The 20,288-nt window shown below is 42.3% G+C and overlaps 1 protein-coding gene across 1 annotated transcript in view; it reads right to left on the bottom strand.

Moving 5' to 3' along the window:
- Positions 1–19,834, bottom strand: part of camk1da (calcium/calmodulin-dependent protein kinase 1Da) — a 72,114-nt gene extending 52,280 nt beyond the window's left edge. Inside the window, exon 1 of the mRNA XM_086201047.1 lies at positions 19,434–19,834. Coding sequence (XP_086057173.1) covers positions 19,434–19,531 — 98 coding nt within the window. The 5' untranslated portion in view covers positions 19,532–19,834. The remainder of the gene's footprint in view (positions 1–19,433) is intronic.
- Between the last annotated feature and the right edge of the window lie 454 nt (positions 19,835–20,288).

Below are 20,288 nucleotides of genomic sequence, written 5' to 3'. Positions count from 1 at the left end.
CTGTCTTCCGCTTATTCCTGTTAAGGGTCGCGGGGGTTCACCCTGGACAGGTCGCCAGTCCATCGCAGGGCCAACATACAGAGACAGACAACCATTCACACTCACAGTCACGCCTACGGTCAATTTAGAGTATCAATCAGCCTCGTCCCCTCTTGATGTCTTTGGACAGTGGGAAGAAGCTGGAGTACTGGAGAGAACCCACGCAGGCATGGGGAGAACATGGAGACTCACACAGAAAGATCCTGTGCTCAAGCCGAGACTCGAACCGGAAACTTCTTGCTGTGAGGCCACAGTGCTAACCACTGCATCACCGTGCCGCCAAAGTATTTCTTCTTTTTTTTCTGTTTTCTATCTATACATACATACCAATATACAGATGATCCGCTCTGCATGTACTATATTTATACCCATCGATTTGTTTGATTTATTTCATTGTGGGGAAAACTAACACACACAATGTTGTGCTCCCCAAGTTGCCTCTAGTACAGTGAGGTGTTCATTTCAAGTTAGAGTCTGCAGAATTTCCTTCTAAAACAATATATCAACTTGTACAAAACGATTCTAACTCAACCATCATTTACGGGCCTCTAGACGTGTGTGGTTGTAAATGTCTGCAGAGCTACTTCCTTCTATTTGTATTTCAACATAGGTGAGGTTGGGGGTGGATGAAACAGCCATAGACAAAATTCATCCCTGAGACAATGGCAGATGTGTACAGAGAAAGGAAATGCCGTCTTATTGAGGTGAAATGGCGCGTAGGTAAAGCTCGTTCAAGAATGAGAGTGAGTTTCGGTTTGGCTTTCACTGCGCTGAGGTAGAGGCTGGGGATGAAGGCAGATGAGGAGTTGGCCTGCTTTCTTCTGGACAGGTTGACAAACACAAGGGGTCACCAGCCAGTGTTTAGCTTATTGTAGCCAGCGTTTAGCACACGCTAGCTGGAGGTTAGCATGGGCTAGCCAGTTGTCGATTGGTGATAGGTGACTGCAGGACTGGGTAGGGGCGCTCAAGTTGCCAGTAGACAGGGATGTACATTTCTGGTGCCGCTGAGTCCTGAAGGTGGCTAATATAGCTGCTCCCATTGATAACACCAATAACCAATTACAGCGGCCAATCAGATTTTAGTGTCCACTGGGGTTTTATGCCACTGTATTTGCCTGCATTTGTTTATTCAGCGGCTGCATGAAACAAGCAAATATTTGACCTCCTTGTTTCAAGTTACATTGTAATCAGTCGTAGGAGGCTGTTGATTGGAATTGTGTCCAGGGATGTCTCAGATGCCTCAGCATCTGTGTCTGCCACGGAGCCTCACCATTCAAAATGAAGACCTGCATATTTGCAATGATGATCTTTTTGTTGCATCAGGATAGACAAGCCCACTGAAAATGTTAAAAGGTCACATGTGATGTTAATGTGCTGCGGCTCTGAAGCCAAGAAACTGCAATCTAACACACACACATGTGCAAATGCACACACATGCTCATACTAGCTCTTGTCTCTATGCATTCACCTTCCCAGCTGTTGTGCTATATCTCTTTCACATACATGCTGCTGCAAAATGTCATACCAGGCACGGTGCCAGGATTATAAATTTGAATGAGCCTTTAATTACAGGAGGTTTTTTTCTGTTTGCCCTCCAGCTGATTGCCTCACTACAGCAGCATGACAGATACACGATATGCACATCTGGCTGAATATGATACTTTTTGAATGTACATTTTCAATGTCAAGATATCTTATTATGGACAATTTATATAGACTAAAAGTCGCACGTGCGGGTACATTGTGCATAACCCACAAAAATGACAGTTTATATTTATTATGCTTGTTGTGAAATGTGTCAACCAACACGTCAACTCACTAAAAACTCTGACATTTAATTCTATTTCAATTCCCATCTTGTTGCTGGATTATCTAAATTGATCACAAGGGGAGAGAGATTGATTGCTCTTTGTGTGTGTGTGTGTGTGTGTGTGTGTGTGTGTGTGTGTGCGTGTATGTGTGTGTATATGAGAGAGAGTGAGAGAGAGAGAGAGAGTTCATAAAGTCATCTCCTATAAACAGAAATGGCCTCATTGTCTCTAAGGAAATATACAGTCTTTTAAGGGCAACATTTCAAGTACTTTCAAGGTACTAAAAACTATTTTTATGCCTCAGTACCAGCAAAAGCCGTGAGCCATTCAGCATGTAGGTATTGTATTTTCAGGTTGTTCCTCCATCCATACATCCATGCGTCTGTCCATATGTTTTATTTTTCATAAATGCGATGTCTCTGGAAACCTGAAGGAAATTTCTTCAAATTTGGTGCAAATGTCACTGGAACTCAAAGGTCACAGTCACCTTACATGAATGCCATTATCTATGAAACGTCCCACTTGGAACTGACCTGCCGCTAAGACCCACCCATGAACACATACGAGACAATTACAGCTGGTAGCTGCTGCATTTGGACAGCTTGAGTTCAGGTGCTGTAAACAAGCACTGATAATCGTGACATGCATTTATTTCTTCTTTGTTTAATAAGACAAAAAACAAATGATAAAATACTGCACAAAAAAAACACAACAGAAAAACACAACTCCGGCTAGCGGAGTATATTTATCCCGTTTCCCAAATCCCACCTCAATAGACTCAAATGGCTCCGGTCTATTAAACTATGCAGGAGGCCACACGGTCAACTCAGTAGTCTCCAAAAGTTGTGTGGAGCCACTTTGGTTATCGTTCTGACATGGACAAATTAACTTGGTGCTCGGTCACTGCAGCGGACCTCTGACGGGAGGCGGGCCTTAGCAGTCGGTGAATTGTGGATGAACTGAAAAGATCTCGCTGGTCAAAGGTCACATATCTCTGCAACGCCTTGATGAAATTTATCTAAATATAGTACAAATGTCAACTGGGACTCAAGGATGACCTGAAAAATTTTGGAGGTCAAACGTCAAAAGGTCAAGGTCACTCTGACAGGTAAAACCACAGAGGCATACAGCCGTCATGTGGAACTCTTGTTCATAATGTCATGCAAAGATGTTTAAGGGACCCCTGTGAATAAGGGATGTCACAACTAACTATACATATACAAACAGGTAAAAAAAAAAAAGAAGATTCACTTAACACCATTTTTTTTGGTCCCTCGGGGGAACAAATGTTATGTAAGATTGAATCTATCCCCTGCACACACACACACACGCGCGCGCGCACACGCACACACACACACACACATGCACACACACATGCAAGACTCATCAGTGGTGCCCTTGAACAACTGTCAAGTAGCTGGCTGAATATCATATTGTATTTCTACTTAAAAATTCACATGTCTAGACTGCACTGTATGTCCTTGAGAATGCCTGATTTTCAAAACACCATGAATGCTGTATGATTACACTGTAATAATACGTTTCCCAATCATTTAAAATGAGCCAGATCTAAAAGTTGTAAAAGTGGGTGTTTCCCAGGAGACCGACCGACAGCCCCAGACACATGAGTCAAACCCATACGCAATTGCACAAAAGATGACAGGTGCTAACATGGCTGTATCACAGCATAACAGTTTTATCTAGGGCCTTACAATAGATTACATATAAATTGAATCCCTGCTAACGTCACAACAGACGTAGACACACACACACACACACAAGCATGACGAGGGAGGTGTGTAAACAGCAGCAGAGGGTTTCACAGGGTGCGTCTTGCTGTTTGGCGTGACGGTGGGCGGGAGTGTCAGCTACATGCCTGAGATGTGAAGTGATGCTGCTGGACGATACTTAAAAATGATGTCAGTGCCTGAATGATGCAGACTCCTACAGGAGCCAGTGTATCTCATTCAGAACATTGTTGAGAGTTTCACCCAGGCAGTGTAGGCTGCTTCTCCGCACCATAATTGTTTCTCTGTTTTTTCCTGCTGAAGTCTGAATGTTCTGCAGAGCCTCTGTGGGTTTTTCTTAAGATAAAATTATGTACAAATGAAAAGTTATACTCAAATATTGTTAGATTTTCTTGTGCTAAGACCCTATCAACTCCACTTTGTATTAAAAGTAGCAGCCTTCCAATACAGAGAGGCTACCGTGACTGGCGTTCCATGTACACTCTCCCTGCCTGCATCTTACACTTTGCTACTTTGTGCTGAACTGTCTCAGGGGAATCTTTGTACAGCCTGCACCTGGAGTTCTGTCTGGTGTGTTAGACTCCAGCCTCTATCCATCTTCTACGAAGTGCCTGCTCTTGTGCTGCCATGAGTTGTGCCTCTGTGCTGTCTTTCAGGCCTGCCTTCTCCAGCCACTGGTAGGATTTCTTGATATCAGCCACTTCTTCTATCTGGTGCTGGTGCATTCCATGCAGGGAATGCTGTGACAGATATCAGCACCAGAAATACTGGATTGCTAAATGTAGCACTAACCGATTGGAGCAGATTTCCTGGAGGAAACTGCGTTGTTTCGCTCAGAAATGCGACGAAGGACCTCTCAGAAAGGGAACTTTCCCACTTTTCAGCTGTAGGAATTAAGGCTGTAAAAATGGGAAAAGACAAAACAGTAATGACTGAAACCCTGAAGTACTTCCAAATGGGACTTTTTCGATTAACCAGAGCACAAATCACTCTCTCTTCAGTGGAGTCTGATTCTGAACTGTCCCCTTCTGCTGTCATTACTAGCAAATCAACACTTTCAGCTCTTATTTCTCCTGTGCAATTGAGAGCTGTCTCTCTCTTCCATTTGACTTCCTCTTCTTTTTCTTTGAGGTTTAATGGCAGTTGGCTGGCAAACCAGCTTAAGAGTGCATTACAGTCACCAACTATATATATATATATATATATATATATATATATATATATATATATATATATATATATATACACACACACACACACACATATATATGTATATACATATATATATGTACATACATACATTCAAATATAAATTTTCAAATTTAAATGTTCCTTTATATCATATTTTCAAATATATATATACTCTTTCATAGGCCTAGTATGACACTACAATACCTATTACCAAGACACCACAATGTCAGTATGAAGACAGCAGTGTTTTATTTGTCATTAAAATGAAGCATCACAAGCTAACTTTACCTGCAGTCTGACTCTGTGTGTGTGTGTGTGTGTGTGTGTGTGTATACATTAGCTAAAGAACACATTTAAAACCATTTCCAAATATCACAATGGTGTTCTGTGAGTTGTCGAAGCTTCATATTCTTGACAGGTGAGCCTATGATACTAACTGCACGATGCATTAACCCTGTGATTAACCAACATTTTGGTGTTGGTAAATTCACTCGCAGTAGGAGAGCATGACAGCATACGTGGTATTCATCCAAATGAGGAACAGCTTGACAGTAGTGAGGGATATAACAGCTCTTCTGACAAGACTGGTGACGCATACAGCATCTTCACCCACTAACACACACACACACACACACACACACACACACACACACACACACACACACACACACACACACACACACATACACACACAGCTGGTTGTTCCAAATTGGTGACGTAGTTTTTGCAAATGATACATTGGTTGGTACACAGCCTATATGTCTCTTGCTCTTTTTAACAGCGTTTATAGTATCCAAGACATTTTGACACTTACACGTGTGTGTGTGCGTGTGCATGTGTGCAGACAGTGTGTCTGTGTGTGTGTGTGTGTGTTTGTTTGCACCAGGGGTGCACCGATTGTCCGGACAGGGACTAAGAATCAGACGGTTTTCAGTGTGAATGACGGCCCTGACCATGACAAGGGAGTCGGTGTCACCTATTCTCAATTCCTAGGCCAGGGGCGGGCAAACACTTTAACAGGTGATTCCACCGATTAACAGACCTTCAGCCACAGAAGAGTGTTAATCAGTGAAATCACCTGTTAAACTGTTTTGTTGGAAGGAAATCCGGCATACACATGTCCCTCCATGGCACGATCGCCCACCCCATCCTAGCCGGTCACTTGCCGGTCCACCAGTTCATGGGTGACGAGTCTATTCACTGATGGCGCCTCAATCTGCACAGAAAAGAACGAGCCAGACAGGCTCCGAATCGCAAAGACAGACTTGAAAATGACACAATATAAACACTTATTGTACGTGCAAGTGATAGAAACATTTAAACCAGGAGACAACGACCAAATCAGCAGAATCTGAGCAAGTTAACTAAGCTGGTAGGCAGCTGGCGATGGCAGCTGTGTGGAGGACAGATGTGATCAGCGCCGCAGCTAAAATTTGGGGTCAAGTGTGGAAGTTCTTCATTTTAAGCAATGAGGATATAAATCTCACAATTTGTAAAAACATGTAGGGCCAAAACCGAACAATAACCCTAATCAGACAATTAACACACCATCACCCCACTGAGCCTGCCCAGTTTGAGGAAGCTAACAAAGGGAAAGTGGCTACGGTTAGTAAGCAGAGCTGAGCAGAGCCATGAGCTTGCCTCCAGCCTGCTCTGTCCTTCATCGGCTGATGCATTCAACTGCTTTTGTTTGATAAGCAGACGATATGTCAGACACAGCTGGATATTCAACTACTAATTTCCAGAAAAATTGGATTTGTTTATTATTTTCTAGTAGGAGAGCATTTTATTTATTTATTTATTCGTTTATTTTTTTGGAGGGGTTATTTAAGTAAGATAAGATCCAGTAACCTTGTGCAATTCAGGGGTAAGAGTCATATTTTCTATAATTATGAAAATAAAATTTTCCACTGAACAAAAGTTGATTTAGATGCTTTTAATATTCTGTCAACTACAGACATTAGACTGAAAGTCGCAATCTGCAGAAATCTGTATTGGAAAGTCACATTAACAAAAAAAAATTGGCAATTGGAATCAGCCAAGAAAAATGCAATCAGTGCATCTCTAGTTTATGTGCGGACACATACTGACTTACGTGGAGTATTGTGTTCTGTTCAAGGACATCTTTATGTATTTGGGTCAAGATGCACCAGATAAACAGCTTCTCTCATAGACAGACAGACACACAGACACAGATACACACGCACGCACACACACACACACACACTCACACACACTCACACAGAGTGATCTAAGTACAGTAGTGGGACTCAGTGAAAGTAGGTCTGCTATAATACATAAAAAGCCTCCAAGGTGCTCTCGTGTATGTGTGTGTCACTCTGATGTGCAAAGCTTACCAGAGCAGAAAGTGTGTGTGTGTCATTTTACAGTAGCCTAAAGTGAGTTTGCTACATGTGATATGTTGTGCTTCAGCATGGTGTGTTAATACATTCGCAGACATTGCTTTGCGTATGTGAGATTTTCTGTGATGACTTTGACTTACAACTATGTGTGTTTATGTATGTGTGTGTTCCTGCATTTATCTGTTTGTGTGTTTGTTCTATTGTGTGTTTTCTTTGTGTGTGTGTGTGTGTGTGTGTGTGTGTGTGTGTGCGCATGTGAAGGTGTGTGTATTCTGTCCTAAATAACCTGTCCAAAAGACAGAGTGTGTGTGCTAGCCAGCAGTGGAGCTGCTGCAGCGCTGCTTCCATTAACGGCAGCGATCAGTCACAATCTGATGGGCAACAGTTAGCTATCGCCATGGCAACCTGATAGATGATGGCCAAATCTTATTTGGGTACATGTTGTTACACTACAACTAATGTCAGCACTCTGATTACTGTCAGATTAGCCCACAGAACAGATGATATGGTGAAGTAAATGAGGTGAGTTGTTCACTAATCTCATGAGATTGATCACAGCAGTCAGGACATTCTGACAGAGACAAAGTAAACACACCGCTGGAGCAACAAGTCATGAGCAGTAATGTATGTCTTGTTTCAGTCCAAGTCAAAACAAATTCATACTAACCAAAGAAAGCTGATTGCTGTTCTGACTGCTGCACACCACTGGTGATCAGTCACTCTTCCATTTCCTTTTCTTTGTTGCTTGGGAAACAGCAGAATTCGACGTGCAACACCATAATGAACTCCTTTGTCCCACAGAGACTTCTGGCGTGATCCGTTGCAGTGTGACAGCAGGTTGTGTTTCTCTAAAAGTTTACTCATTATCCTTAGGGAATGAGAGAACATGCCTATTCAACCTGCGTCAACGGCTCTGAAACCGAGACTGCGCCATCTCGAGGGATGGCCCATCAACAGTGACACAATTCCCCCAGGGAATGGTTCTAGAGAGATGGCTGTTGTTTGTTAAGCCATGCAACTAAACATTCGAAAACAGAGATAAATCAGAGCTTGAGGATTGTCGACTATCATTCATGTCAGCTGTTTGGGAACATTGTGGTTTCACTCTTAATGTCAGTAAATGTAGTAAAAGATTTATGAGGGCTAGTATGTGCCAGTGGGTCGTTTATGATCGATTAACAAGCTGTGCTTCTTCGTTGCCCACTTATTACCAGCATCATTTCGGACAGCATACCATCGCTCCATGATTTCCAAACTGGAAAACTGCAACCATTACAGGTTCACACAGTTCCATCAGGGGAGGAATGCCAAAAGTATCCATAGAACCCTCTCAAAATCCATCCATCCATCCATTGTCTTCCGCTTGTTCCTATCAAGGGTCGCGGGGGGCTGGAGCCTATCCCAGCATCTACGGGCGAGAGGCGGGGTTCACCCTGGACAGGTCGCCAGTCCATCGCAGGGCCAACATACAGAGACGAACAACCATTCACACTCACATTCATACCTACAGTCAGTTTAGAGTATCAATCAGCCTAGTCCCCAAATTGCATGTCTTTGGACGGTGGGAGGAAGCCGGAGTAGCAGAGAGAACCCACGCAGGAACAGGGAGAACATGCAGACCCATACAGAAAGATCCCGTGCCCGAGCCAGGACTCAAACCCGGAACCTTCTTGCTGTGAGGTGACAGTGCTGACCACTGCACCACCGTGCCGCCCCCTCTCAAAATCCTCCAACAAAAATGAACCAGTGTAATGTGTTTTTCACCCATTCGCTTTCGGCAAAGACCCACTGCTTTACTTCCTCCAATGAGATCTCACACCACGTGCCTAAACTTTGCACCAAATACAGTCCAATCCGAAGCAAAGAAGAGCTGCTGGTGCCCCCAGTTAGCTGATACCCATTTCCTCCTGAATCAGAAAAACACAAGGCGCTTTTTGCAACTAATATGTTGCCTAACTTGCTCAAATATGGAGTCCCAACTATTGACACCACCCTCAACTTATTCATTTTTTTTTTTGGGGGGGGGGGTTATTGAGTAAGAAAATACCAGTAAATGTGTGCAATATGGGGGAAACTGTAAGAGTAATATTGTCTGAAAGAGCTAGCATTTCGTTAGCAGTGCTCGCCTAGCGATTGACGGTAATACCATCATCTGTGGAAGACAAAGGGGTTCAATATGTCAGGGGTTAAAGTGAGGGAACTACTGGCATGGACAATCAAACCTGCAGTAGGTTTACCTTGATTTTTTTTTAATACAGTATACAGTGTAATTGGTATACTGCTGCTTCTATGTTCCTGGGTATGTGAGCAGATCAAATACTGTGACATCTTCATTGTACTTGTGCTCCAGTGACATTAAATCAACTCCTATCCTTACCTACGTAAGAAAGTGCCTCTTACAACTTCTTTTATTATCTAGCGCCATCATTATGTAGAAATTTCTTCCCTGAGGTGAATTTCTTTTCATATCAGTCTTCCACCAAGTGATTTTAGAAATGCTGATACTTTGTCGGAACGCAGCATTCATGACCTTACCCACACAAGTCTTGCCTCCGAATGTTTTCCCACAGTGACGTGAAAAAAATAAAGAAAAAGTCCTGGGCAATTTTGTGGAATAAACCTGGTCATTTTATGTTAGTTTTGTGCTCCAGGGGATAAGGTTGTATTCACATTCACACTGCATCTATGCAGTCAGTGCAGAGATGATACTTTTAGATCTCCAGGCATGGTTGTGCACATGCATGCCTGTTTGCTGATAGCAGGCAAACAATTTCAGTCCAATCTACCAGGGAATTTATATATACACAGAGGAAAACAAACTGATATGAATTCTCTGGAAATAAAGTCACATTGTCTATGGCGGAAGGTTTGCTTTGTCATGAAAGTTGCCTGCATTCTTTTTTGTCACCGATGCAGCACTAAAACGAGTTGAATACATTTATCTTTTGGTAAAGTTTCCTCATCCTACTATGAAAATCAAAACCTGTTCTCTGGCTTTTTCGCTGGCAATCTCAATGGGGGACGAGCAGGGAGAAAAGCTCAGATCTCGATGTTCCTGCGAGGGACTAAAGCCTTATCGAGAGGGAAGAGACAGAGCCTGACAGAGGTCTGCTTGATGATTCACTCAGTATTCAGTATCGCTCGTCCTCTGTGAACTAGGCAGTTATTTCCCCGGTGAGCCCTCAAATGGCTGTTTTCATTCGACATCAGTGAAGGGAAACTACAGCAAAATTTACTGAGTGTAAGCATCCGTTCATACTGCCTTACACACAGTAAACTGCCAAGTCGGTTGAGTTGATAAAATCTGCTAAGTTACCAGCTCACTAAATGTTTAGTTTGTCATTCTCTTCTTTCTCTACATCTTTGATGTCACGAATGCACTAAATCCATCGGAAAGAAGTGAAAGGTGTTGTCAAAGTGGCGTTGGAATGGAGTATCGGGGGCATGGTACAGTCTTTGGTAGCTGTAGTAGAAGAGCCACGTGGGACAGGGATGGAGTTTACGTTGGTTACTATTTTGCTTTTGCTCAAATCTGTTTTTCAAATCGACTGAACCATGTTGTGGAGCTCGTTGTATGTGTGTCCAAGATTAGAATCCCACAAAGCGGATCGTAAATTCCTGCTTTCCCACGGGTTTTGACCTGTGGAAATGGGGGGTAAAAAGTAAGTCACTAGTGGACATGACCAGCTCTGACAGACTAGTTAGCAGGATTTGGGGGGGGATCAACACTGCAGAATTGTGAAATTTGTCTTCATAACATTGTATTGATACATGGATTAAAGTGCAATGAAACATGAAATGAATTCCACTTGCTTTAACAGAAATTCAATGGTCATATGTTATTTACTTGAGAAAAAAAAAGCTTAGTTGTTCTGAACAACTTAATTAACTCATAACTTTTAAAAAACAGAGCTGATTCTGTTTTTTCTGAATGAGATCATTTTCCTTAAAAAAAAATCAAAACACATTTTTTTCAGTTTTTATAAATTAATTAGATAATTTTCCCGAATAAAAAAAGCACACTTTCTCTTTTAATGGGGTAATTAAGTCATTAATTTAGGCAAACAGAGCTGATTTTTTTCTCTAATCCTTCTGTACGATTGTACTGACGTCCCACCTCTACTGAAATGTTTACTCTGCCGCACAAAAAAAAAAAAACGATTAAAATCAAATGAATTGGTTCAAATTAAAATTAAGCCTGTAAAATTGACAGGTGGTGGTGTGAGGTAAAAATGATGCTTCACCTGGTGACTGAAATCAAAGATGTTTCTTGTACATGAACTCAGACATGAAGGAAGGATTGAGGGACTGCCCAAAAAAAATCGCCTCCGCCATCTTTTGCCGATATTTAGCTGTGGAACAGGACACCTGAAGTGGTCACCCCTTTAGGCATGCATGTGTGCCTATTTCCCGCCCACTTTGCCTTTGATTATAATTCACTGTGTTACCTCTCTTTCTTTTCCTTCTCCTCCTCCTCCTCCTCCTCTTCCTCCTCCTCTGGTATTATTTTTCACCAACTCTGCAGCAGCAGAGCCTAAAGACAAAATATGCTAAGCTGCTTTCTGACTGCTTTTATGTTCAGCGGTAGAGGCTGCCACTGCACAAAAATCTGTCAGCATTCAACTGACATCACAGTGACCACTGAAGCTTTTTATAATCTGAATTTAAAAAAAAAAATTATTCCTGACTCATTTTCATATAAATGACAGTCAGTGAATCAGAGATATCCAGTTCATACATCAGACCACTTCTGTCCGGGGCGGCAGCTCCAACACTCTCCTGACCTTTTTGTTGTAATGAAATGAATTATTGGAAATTGAGAGAGAATTACACATTGAATCTAGGCGGTGTTATTTAGGGTGACACATGACTTAATCACTGTTAGGTTTTGAGGGCTGCGGCTGCTCTGCAGCTCTGTAATGCTGGTTGGTGGCTATGTTTTAATGAGACGGACGCCTGAAGTGGCACACTGTAATTCTGACACACACACACACGCACACATACACACACACAGAGTTTAGAAAAGCTTCTACTAATCATGGCCAATTTTGTCTGAATGGATGAGGAGGATTACTTCTGGACACCTCAAGTTCCAGACCTTTATCCAGTAGAGCTAAAACACACACAAGGAGGAACTAAAAGGTTTTGGAAGCTGAGCAAACAAGATCAAGGTAAGCTAAAGTGCCTAATCACTGCTAGTCATTGTGCTAAGCTACTGTAACTAGCCACTGTGGCTCAGCTCTATTTCCAAAAAAGTTGATGTGTTATCCCCGCTGGCTTAGAGGTTGTTTTATCATGACAAGGTGAAAGATCATGACCAGACATTCATCACAGCAGCCACTTTGACATAAAATCGTGAGTGTCACTCTGTGACGGACTGGCGATCTGTTCAGGGTGAACAGAAGTCACCCGAAGTCAGCTGGGATGGGCTTCAGCCCCCCCCCCCCCCCCCCCCGCGACCCTGAACAGATAAGCGGAGTAGAGAATGGGACCTTCATCAGTTATCTTCATGAGTAAGACCTGTGTTCAAATGCACCTCAGAGTGAGATTAATTGGTTGAAATAGGAAAATTAATTATGAACATTTGTGTTGCATTGTTACATGACATTAACATTCACAATGGCTCTAAATCCAGTCCTTCCAGGATTCTGCTGAGATTTTTTTTTCTGTGTGTGTGTGTTGAGGCCAAAAATGCTTCTCATATTTGGTTAAAAATTGTGCCAATTTTGCTGGATTTTATGAGATTTTAAGTCAAAATTGCAAAAAATGTGGTTTACACAAATTGGAATATGCTCCTCAGAATGAGGAGATGAAGACCGATTAAGGCAGTGTGTGTTAAATATCACCATGACAACCATGTTGATACATCTGTGACGTAGCGTTTATGTAAATTTTGCTTACTGCATGTGAGACCATTTGTCTACCTTTGTATTCCTGTTCATGATTGAGTTTACTTGCAACTTTTGTGAATCAGACGTTTCGCGAGGTTGGAGTGGTTTCATTGCATGTTCATTCAGAATAAGCCAACTAAGAGTAAATGAAACATTTACAGAATTTTGGAAATATGCAAGTCCTTGTATATTCTATGGCGTTTAGCTGATTTCTGATTATATTATGTGATTTTTCTGGAGAGACTTTAAATCAGTTTCACGGCATTTTACGTTGTAGGAGCCATCAAACATTTTAATTGGACGAGTCTCAACTGATTGAATGTCCACTCTTTGCAGGTATGTATGTATGGTATGTTAAGCGTTTGCTGATTGTCTGTTACACCACAGGGCAAAAAGAGGCAAAATCCAACCAAACTGCCAAAACCTGTCGCTGGAGATACCACTATTCTGATTATGATTACATCTGGTGCCTTTTCATTCAGAGTTAACATTATAGCCCACTGGAAGGGAGTCCACCAACTGTACTGACCCCAAGCACCCTTCAACCTTGATGACCAAGGTCACCCTTCCAACTAACCGTCATAACAAGCAATCGCCCAGCAGGCCGCATCTCTGGTTTCTCCCAACAACAGCAGATGTTGTTGTCAAGACCATTTAGGATTGCGCAACAGCTTCAGATCCTCGAGTTGAAGGGAAACAAACGATTTCCTCCGCTGCCCGACAGCACCCTCATTCATTCTTTCTCCATCACACAAACACACCTTATCTTTGCGTCTCGATAACGAAAGATAAGAAGCATCCTCGCCCGTGTTTCTTGAAAGAGCCATCAAAAACAAGACAAGGAGGGGAAAAAAAAAAAAAGCAGTTTGTCATGTTCCCACTACTGAGAGAGATAAAATCACAGCAGGATACCTGTACGAGACACTCCAGATGAAAAAGTTTGGAGTGCTTTTAAAACAAAATGCCAAACTTCACAATTATCAAACAATCATGGTGAAAAAAATATGATGTGACAGTGTAAAAGCGAGAAAATTAAAACCTGGAAAACTGTCAGAACACCTAGAAAATTTTCTTTTAGCGCACAGATAGTGTCACATTGATTCCCTTATAGACCAAAAAATGCACAAGGTTTAGTCAGGACAAACATATTTAGTGTTTTTAAATGAACTCTAGGTGTACTGCCGAGCACACAGCTGTCGTTGTGTCACGGAGGCACGGAGATGACGGGCTTTTAGCTGCGGGGCCGTTATGAACTGGATGTGATCGCTGAGAGGCTTAAAATAGAGCGCTGATCCGATAATGGACTAAAGTTTATGATCATTAATACTCTGGACACACGTGTCTATCTGTGCAAAGAGATGATAGTGCCCCCCCAACACACACACACACACACACACACACACACACACACACACACACGCACACACACACACACACACATACTGAAGAGGACATTAAAAAGGAAGGGAAAAGTGTCTTTCTCCTCCTCAAAAATGCTCGCTTATATATGCATGCTGGAATTTTTAATGAAGTGGAAGCAGTAGATCTTAGTGTTGTCATATTACTTTGATTTGATAATTATTTCAATATCGATCCACAAACAACACAAACCTACAATGTGGAGTACTAAATGACAGGATATGGAGGTGCACTGTGTCTACTTTAGTGCTCTACTCTAATGCGCAGCCTTCTTCAACATTAAGTATGTGACTCATAGTTAATCATTTATCAATAAATTAATCACCAATCATTAATATTCATACATGCGCTGCCCATTGTGTGAGTCCACTGGTTGTATGACGTCACCTCCCTGACATCTGACCTGACCTGTGAGTCGGTGATCTTAGTCTTCCCTGACAGTAAAATCTGACTCTCATCTGTAAGTAGTGGTCTATGCTGTCATCCTCTGACAGCTTAGACCACTACATACAGAGGCAAGATCAAAGATATCCAGGTCTTGCCTGTCATCACCCCAGTCCATCAATGTACGTGTTCTCTGTCATTCTATCTGTCTGTTTTCTCAGCCGATCAATCTGACTGTCATCTTGGTCTGTCATTCAGACTGCCATCAAAGTCTCTTTCCTATTGTCATCTAAGGCTGTCAATCCATCATCTCAATCATCTTGACTGTCATCTCAGTTTGTTTTCCTAACTATGTCATCCAAACATTTATCTCAGTCCATCATTCTCTCAGTTTAATCAATCTGACATTCATCTCAGTCTATCATCCCAACATTCATCTCAGTCTATAATCCAAACTGTAGTGTCAATCTGTTATTGTCATCTCAATCCCTTTGATCTTCATCTCAGCCTGTCATCCTAACTGTCATCTCAGGCTGTCATTCTGTCATCTCAATCATTCTGATCTTCGTTTCAGTCTGCCATCCTGACCGTCATCTCAGTGCGTCGCATCTGACATTCATCGCAGCCTGTCATCCTAACTGTCATCTCAGGCTGTCATTCTGTCATCTCAATCATTCTGATCTTCGTTTCAGTCTGCCATCCTGACCGTCATCTCAGTGCGTCGCATCTGACATTCATCGCAGCCTGTCATCCTAACTGTCATCTCAGGCTGTCATTATGTCATCTCTCTCATCATTCTGATCTTCATCTCAGCCTGTCATCCTAACTGTCATCTCAGGCTGCCATTGTGTCATCTCTCTCATCATTCTGATCTTCATCTCAGCCTGTCATCCTAACTGTCATCTCAGGCTGTCATTGTGTCATCTCTCTCATCATTCTGATCTTCATCTCAGCCTGTCATCCTAACTGTCATCTCAGGCTGCCATTGTGTCATCTCTCTCATCATTCTGATCTTCATCTCAGCCTGTCATCCTAACTGTCATCTCAGGCTGTCATTGTGTCATCTCTCTCATCATTCTGATCTTCATCTCAGTCTGTCATCCGGACTGCCATCTCAACCTGTCAACCTGAATGTCCATGTTCTCAGTTTGTCATTCTGAATGACATCTTAGTCTATATTTCTGTCATCTCAGTCTGTCATCCCAACTGTCATCTCAGTCTGTCATTCAAACAGACAAAAACAGCCACTAATCACAGTTGAGTTCAGCAGGTACAGGAAGAAAAAAATCAGAATAACATTGCCTCAAAAAGAACAGATGGGTGCGTGAATGAGCTAATGTGTATGCATAAAATAAGAAAAACCCACACATACACACATATATACACACTTAATATACAAAGGCATTTAATGGTGCTGATTGCACAGGTAACAACACGGTTCATGGATGAAGTTGTATTTGTCACAGCAAAAACACTCTTCTTTTGTTCTAATTATAGGCAGATATTTATAACGTGGCTAAAAGAAAGAACTTTAAAGACGGCATCATACACCACACCATGGAAGGACAGGTTAGTCAGGAGGGAGATGTATGACGGTGATGCAGATATAAAGAGGGAGATATAGAAAGCCATAAAGGCACTGTGATGGTGGAGGTGGTGGGGGACTCTGCAGTCCCAGAAACAGAGGAGGGAACAGTGGCAGCAGCAGGGAAGTAGAGCATCAATTAAGGGCAGCGTGCCCTGGATGGCACAGGGACATTCCCACAATGCATCACCGCAATCTCACTTACACACAACGCACACTTTCCGCAGGCCTGATAGGAGGGATTAACAGCATCCAGTCCTAAATGTAGCATTACTGAGGGGAGAGACAGGACGTTTAAATGCAGCGCTATAAAACACACTGATCAGGTTTCTCTTTAGTCTTCTGTCCTTTTTCTTTCCCATCTGTCACTCGTTTTTGTAGCGAGTCCCCGCTGAGAGGTACAAGTGAGACAAACCTCTTGTTGGTGTTGAATTATTAAGAATTGGAACACACACACACAAAACACACACACACATACACATAAGACAAGGGTAATAAGACACCTAATAGTCACACACACGCACACACCTGCACACACACACGCACACACACACACACACACCTGTGACAACATGAACTAGTTACATCGATACAATGTTACTGGGCATGAATGCATAAGTAGTGTACACACATGCACACACTTAAACACTGGCATGATGGGTCAAATCTATCACCTTTCAGACATGCTGAACACCCAGTTTTCCCACATGAACTTCTTCACATGAACACAACAATGCTGCTGGTGAACGTGTCGATGGTACACCAACTCATTTCTGACGGGCGTGCAATTTCATCTCCTCCCTTTTTCTTTCATCCCATCTTTCCACACAAACCAACCCTCCCTTCCCCATTTCTGCTGACGCATCAAGTTCAAAGATCTGTCAGCAGCTTCGGTTAATGTGTGACTACAACATGGCCGACTCGGATCACTGAACCCTCTGCATCCTGTGTGTGTGGCGTTGTACCCATTTCAGGTGTTTTACACACCCTGCCAAGCTCGCTGCCCATCCTGTCCATTACACAACGCCTCTCCTCTACTCATGGGGAAGTTCTGCTAATCCCCCCGCTGTTAATCCCAATCTGGATCCAATTGACGTGTCCCCCTCCAGGCTGCCGTCCAGCCCGTCGGAGCTCATTCCTCAAAGCAGGAAAGACTGAGAGCCTTTCCATTTGAGTGAGAAGGAGAGGATGACGAGGGGAGAGGAGGGGGTAAGAGGAGGAGATAAAGAAGGTAAAAGAAGAGGATCTCCTTTTATGAGCCAAAAGAACAAGAGTGACAGCAAGTGGAGAGAGAGAGATTGAGGGTGTTACTGTGGAACTGCTACTGCTCTCGGTCTGATAAAACCCTGCTGTCATTGACAACAAAATCCCCTCCAGGGATATTAAATGTGCCAAAAAGAAGCCCAACCTCATATAAATACCAGGGGGAAAAAAACAGACTGTTAATCAGGCTGAAGAAACCGCTTCAGATTCATGGTGAATAACACAACACACACCAGACTGGATTCTTGCCTTATGGAGAAACTTTGTAGGAAGCGAATGCATTTTTTTTTTTTTTTAAAGCTATCATAGGAATTTGTAATGATGCCACAACACCAGGGACACAACTGTGTGAAGAGAAACATTACACAAACGCCACAGCGCACAATGAAATGTTGCTCCTAATATTCTACATGAACTGTGTCAGTACTGAGCAGCTTCCAGGTACGAATGTAATCAAGGCCTTCCTGCAAAAGAGATCATCGCTCTCACTGAGCTCCCCTGAATTAATAAAGGTGAAATGGAGACAAATAAATCCATGAATCCATAATCATGACCTACGTTGTCGTACAGAGGCGGAGGAAGGCGGTGCTTTTCATTATTATTTTACTATCCTGTAATGAAAGCTTCTTATCTTGTGATAGCAAGTTAAATATATTGTTATCACAACAGTTTCTGGAGATAATGCGATCATTTAGGAGTTATTATCGTCTTATCCTTAGCTTCTGAAACCTAGATAATGTCCTGTCCTGTTTGCCCAAAATAACAAGCTTTGTTAGCTCGTTAGAAGAACGTACTACTGCGCTTTCCTAAGATAACAAGCTTTATTATCTTGTGAAACTGAGACAATCTCGTTTATTTTCTGCGATAACAAATTTCGTTAGCTTGTTACAGAAGATAACATTGGGCTCTCCCGGGATAACGACTTTTGTTATCTTGTGAAAAGAAGAGAATATCCTGTTATCCCAAGATAATAAGTGGCGTTACCTTGTAATAACAAGCCGTAATGACATATTGTCACTAAGCCATAAAATTTGGCTTTTTTAATTTTAGGTTTGAGGTCCATAAGTCCTGCAGACACAAATATTAAAACAAAAAAGGCTTTTACTGCAGCTAATTGGACCAAATTAAATTTATGTTATTTTATTAAATTTTCGAATATTATACTCTTTCAGAAGTATTTGTGTAAAAACCTAACAATTCGGTAGGTGACTGGCTGCAGTTTTGTAAAAGTAGTGCCGAAAATATGAAATTACTTGACAAAAAATACTGAATTACTCACAGCAACAACAGCAGGATTCTCAAACTGGCATTAACTAAAAATAATATATAGCTAATAATCCATATGAATTAATTCAGAGAATAAACAGGAATATTATAGGAACGACTTCCTTGTATTGTATCATTTTGTTTCTGTAGACTTGTTCTTTCTTTCCCACTTTTATTCTGTCACACTCAGCAACAAACGAAGGCAAACTTGTTTTTATTTCTGTTTAGTTGTCAATAAACTTGATTGCATTGTTGTGCAGAGCCATGAATGGACAACAACACGCGCGCGCGCGCCATAGAGGGATATTACAGTACCATTACACATCCCACTGTAAATAGAGACTATTACACAGTACTGGTGATACTATGGCAGATGACTAATGTGTAAATGTGGAGTCTCTCCGGGGTATCAAGTGCAACACTGTCACTGTAAAGTCTCCACACACCGTCGTATTACCGGAAAATGTACTCACGTGCCGAGGACTTCTTTAAAATCAAAGATCTTCTTGATGTCGTCGACCTGCTTTTTCCACGTCTCTCCTCCGCTGGTGTCTCCGTTCTCCCGAGCCATGGCGCTGCGTTACCGGCCCGAGACCGACCGACCGACCGACACTGGGCTTCGGGAGGAGGGAGGAAGGATTCAAAGCAAATAAAAATAATTAAAAATAAAATAAAAAATAAATAACGGAGGAGTGTCCAAAAAAGAGCGAGAGTGTGAGAGAGACAGAGAGAGAGATGCTTGAGAGCCGCGTGAAAGAGAGAGAGAGACTTGGAGGGTCCCGGTAGTGAGCGCTCCGCTGCTGCAGGACCATGTGAGTCTTCCTGCAGGTTGTTCTGTCCCCGCTACTGCCTCCCTCCTCCCTCCTCCTCCTCCTCTTCTTCTCTCCCTCTCTCCCCCTCCTTCTCTTCCTCGTCCCCGGCCGTCTGTCTAGCCACCAGCAGCTGTCAATAACCGCCGCAAATAGCAGCACTTCCCATGGAGGGCTTTTAAAATAAAAGCATGGTTGTTAACGCCATATCACGACGGATAGGAAAGCAGAGTTTGTATTTGCGTTTTAGATGTATTGATCATGGTGATAAAGAAACCAAAGAAATATCCCAGGGTATTTTACATCATATTAAATCGAAACAGTTGTATAATGCAAAAACTCGGAGTGTGCACACTTGAGCAGGTGTGGGCTTCATGTGGCGATAGCTGCAGGCTCTGAAGTGCTACAAAGAAATATGATGAGGAATAGAACATTAAAAAGTCAAACCAAAAATAAACACAAAAAAGGCAGATTCCACTGGTCAGCGCTTAAACCCGATTGTATCATTGTGTATGGAAG

This window comes from Aulostomus chinensis, chromosome 4 (assembly GCF_037954235.1).
Source record: "Aulostomus chinensis isolate RoL2024-O1b breed Wild chromosome 4, RoL_Achi_v1.0, whole genome shotgun sequence".
Classification (NCBI taxonomy): Eukaryota; Metazoa; Chordata; class Actinopteri; order Syngnathiformes; family Aulostomidae; genus Aulostomus; species Aulostomus chinensis.
Note: the sequence above shows the minus strand (reverse complement) of the source record. Positions and strands in the feature narration are given on the sequence as shown.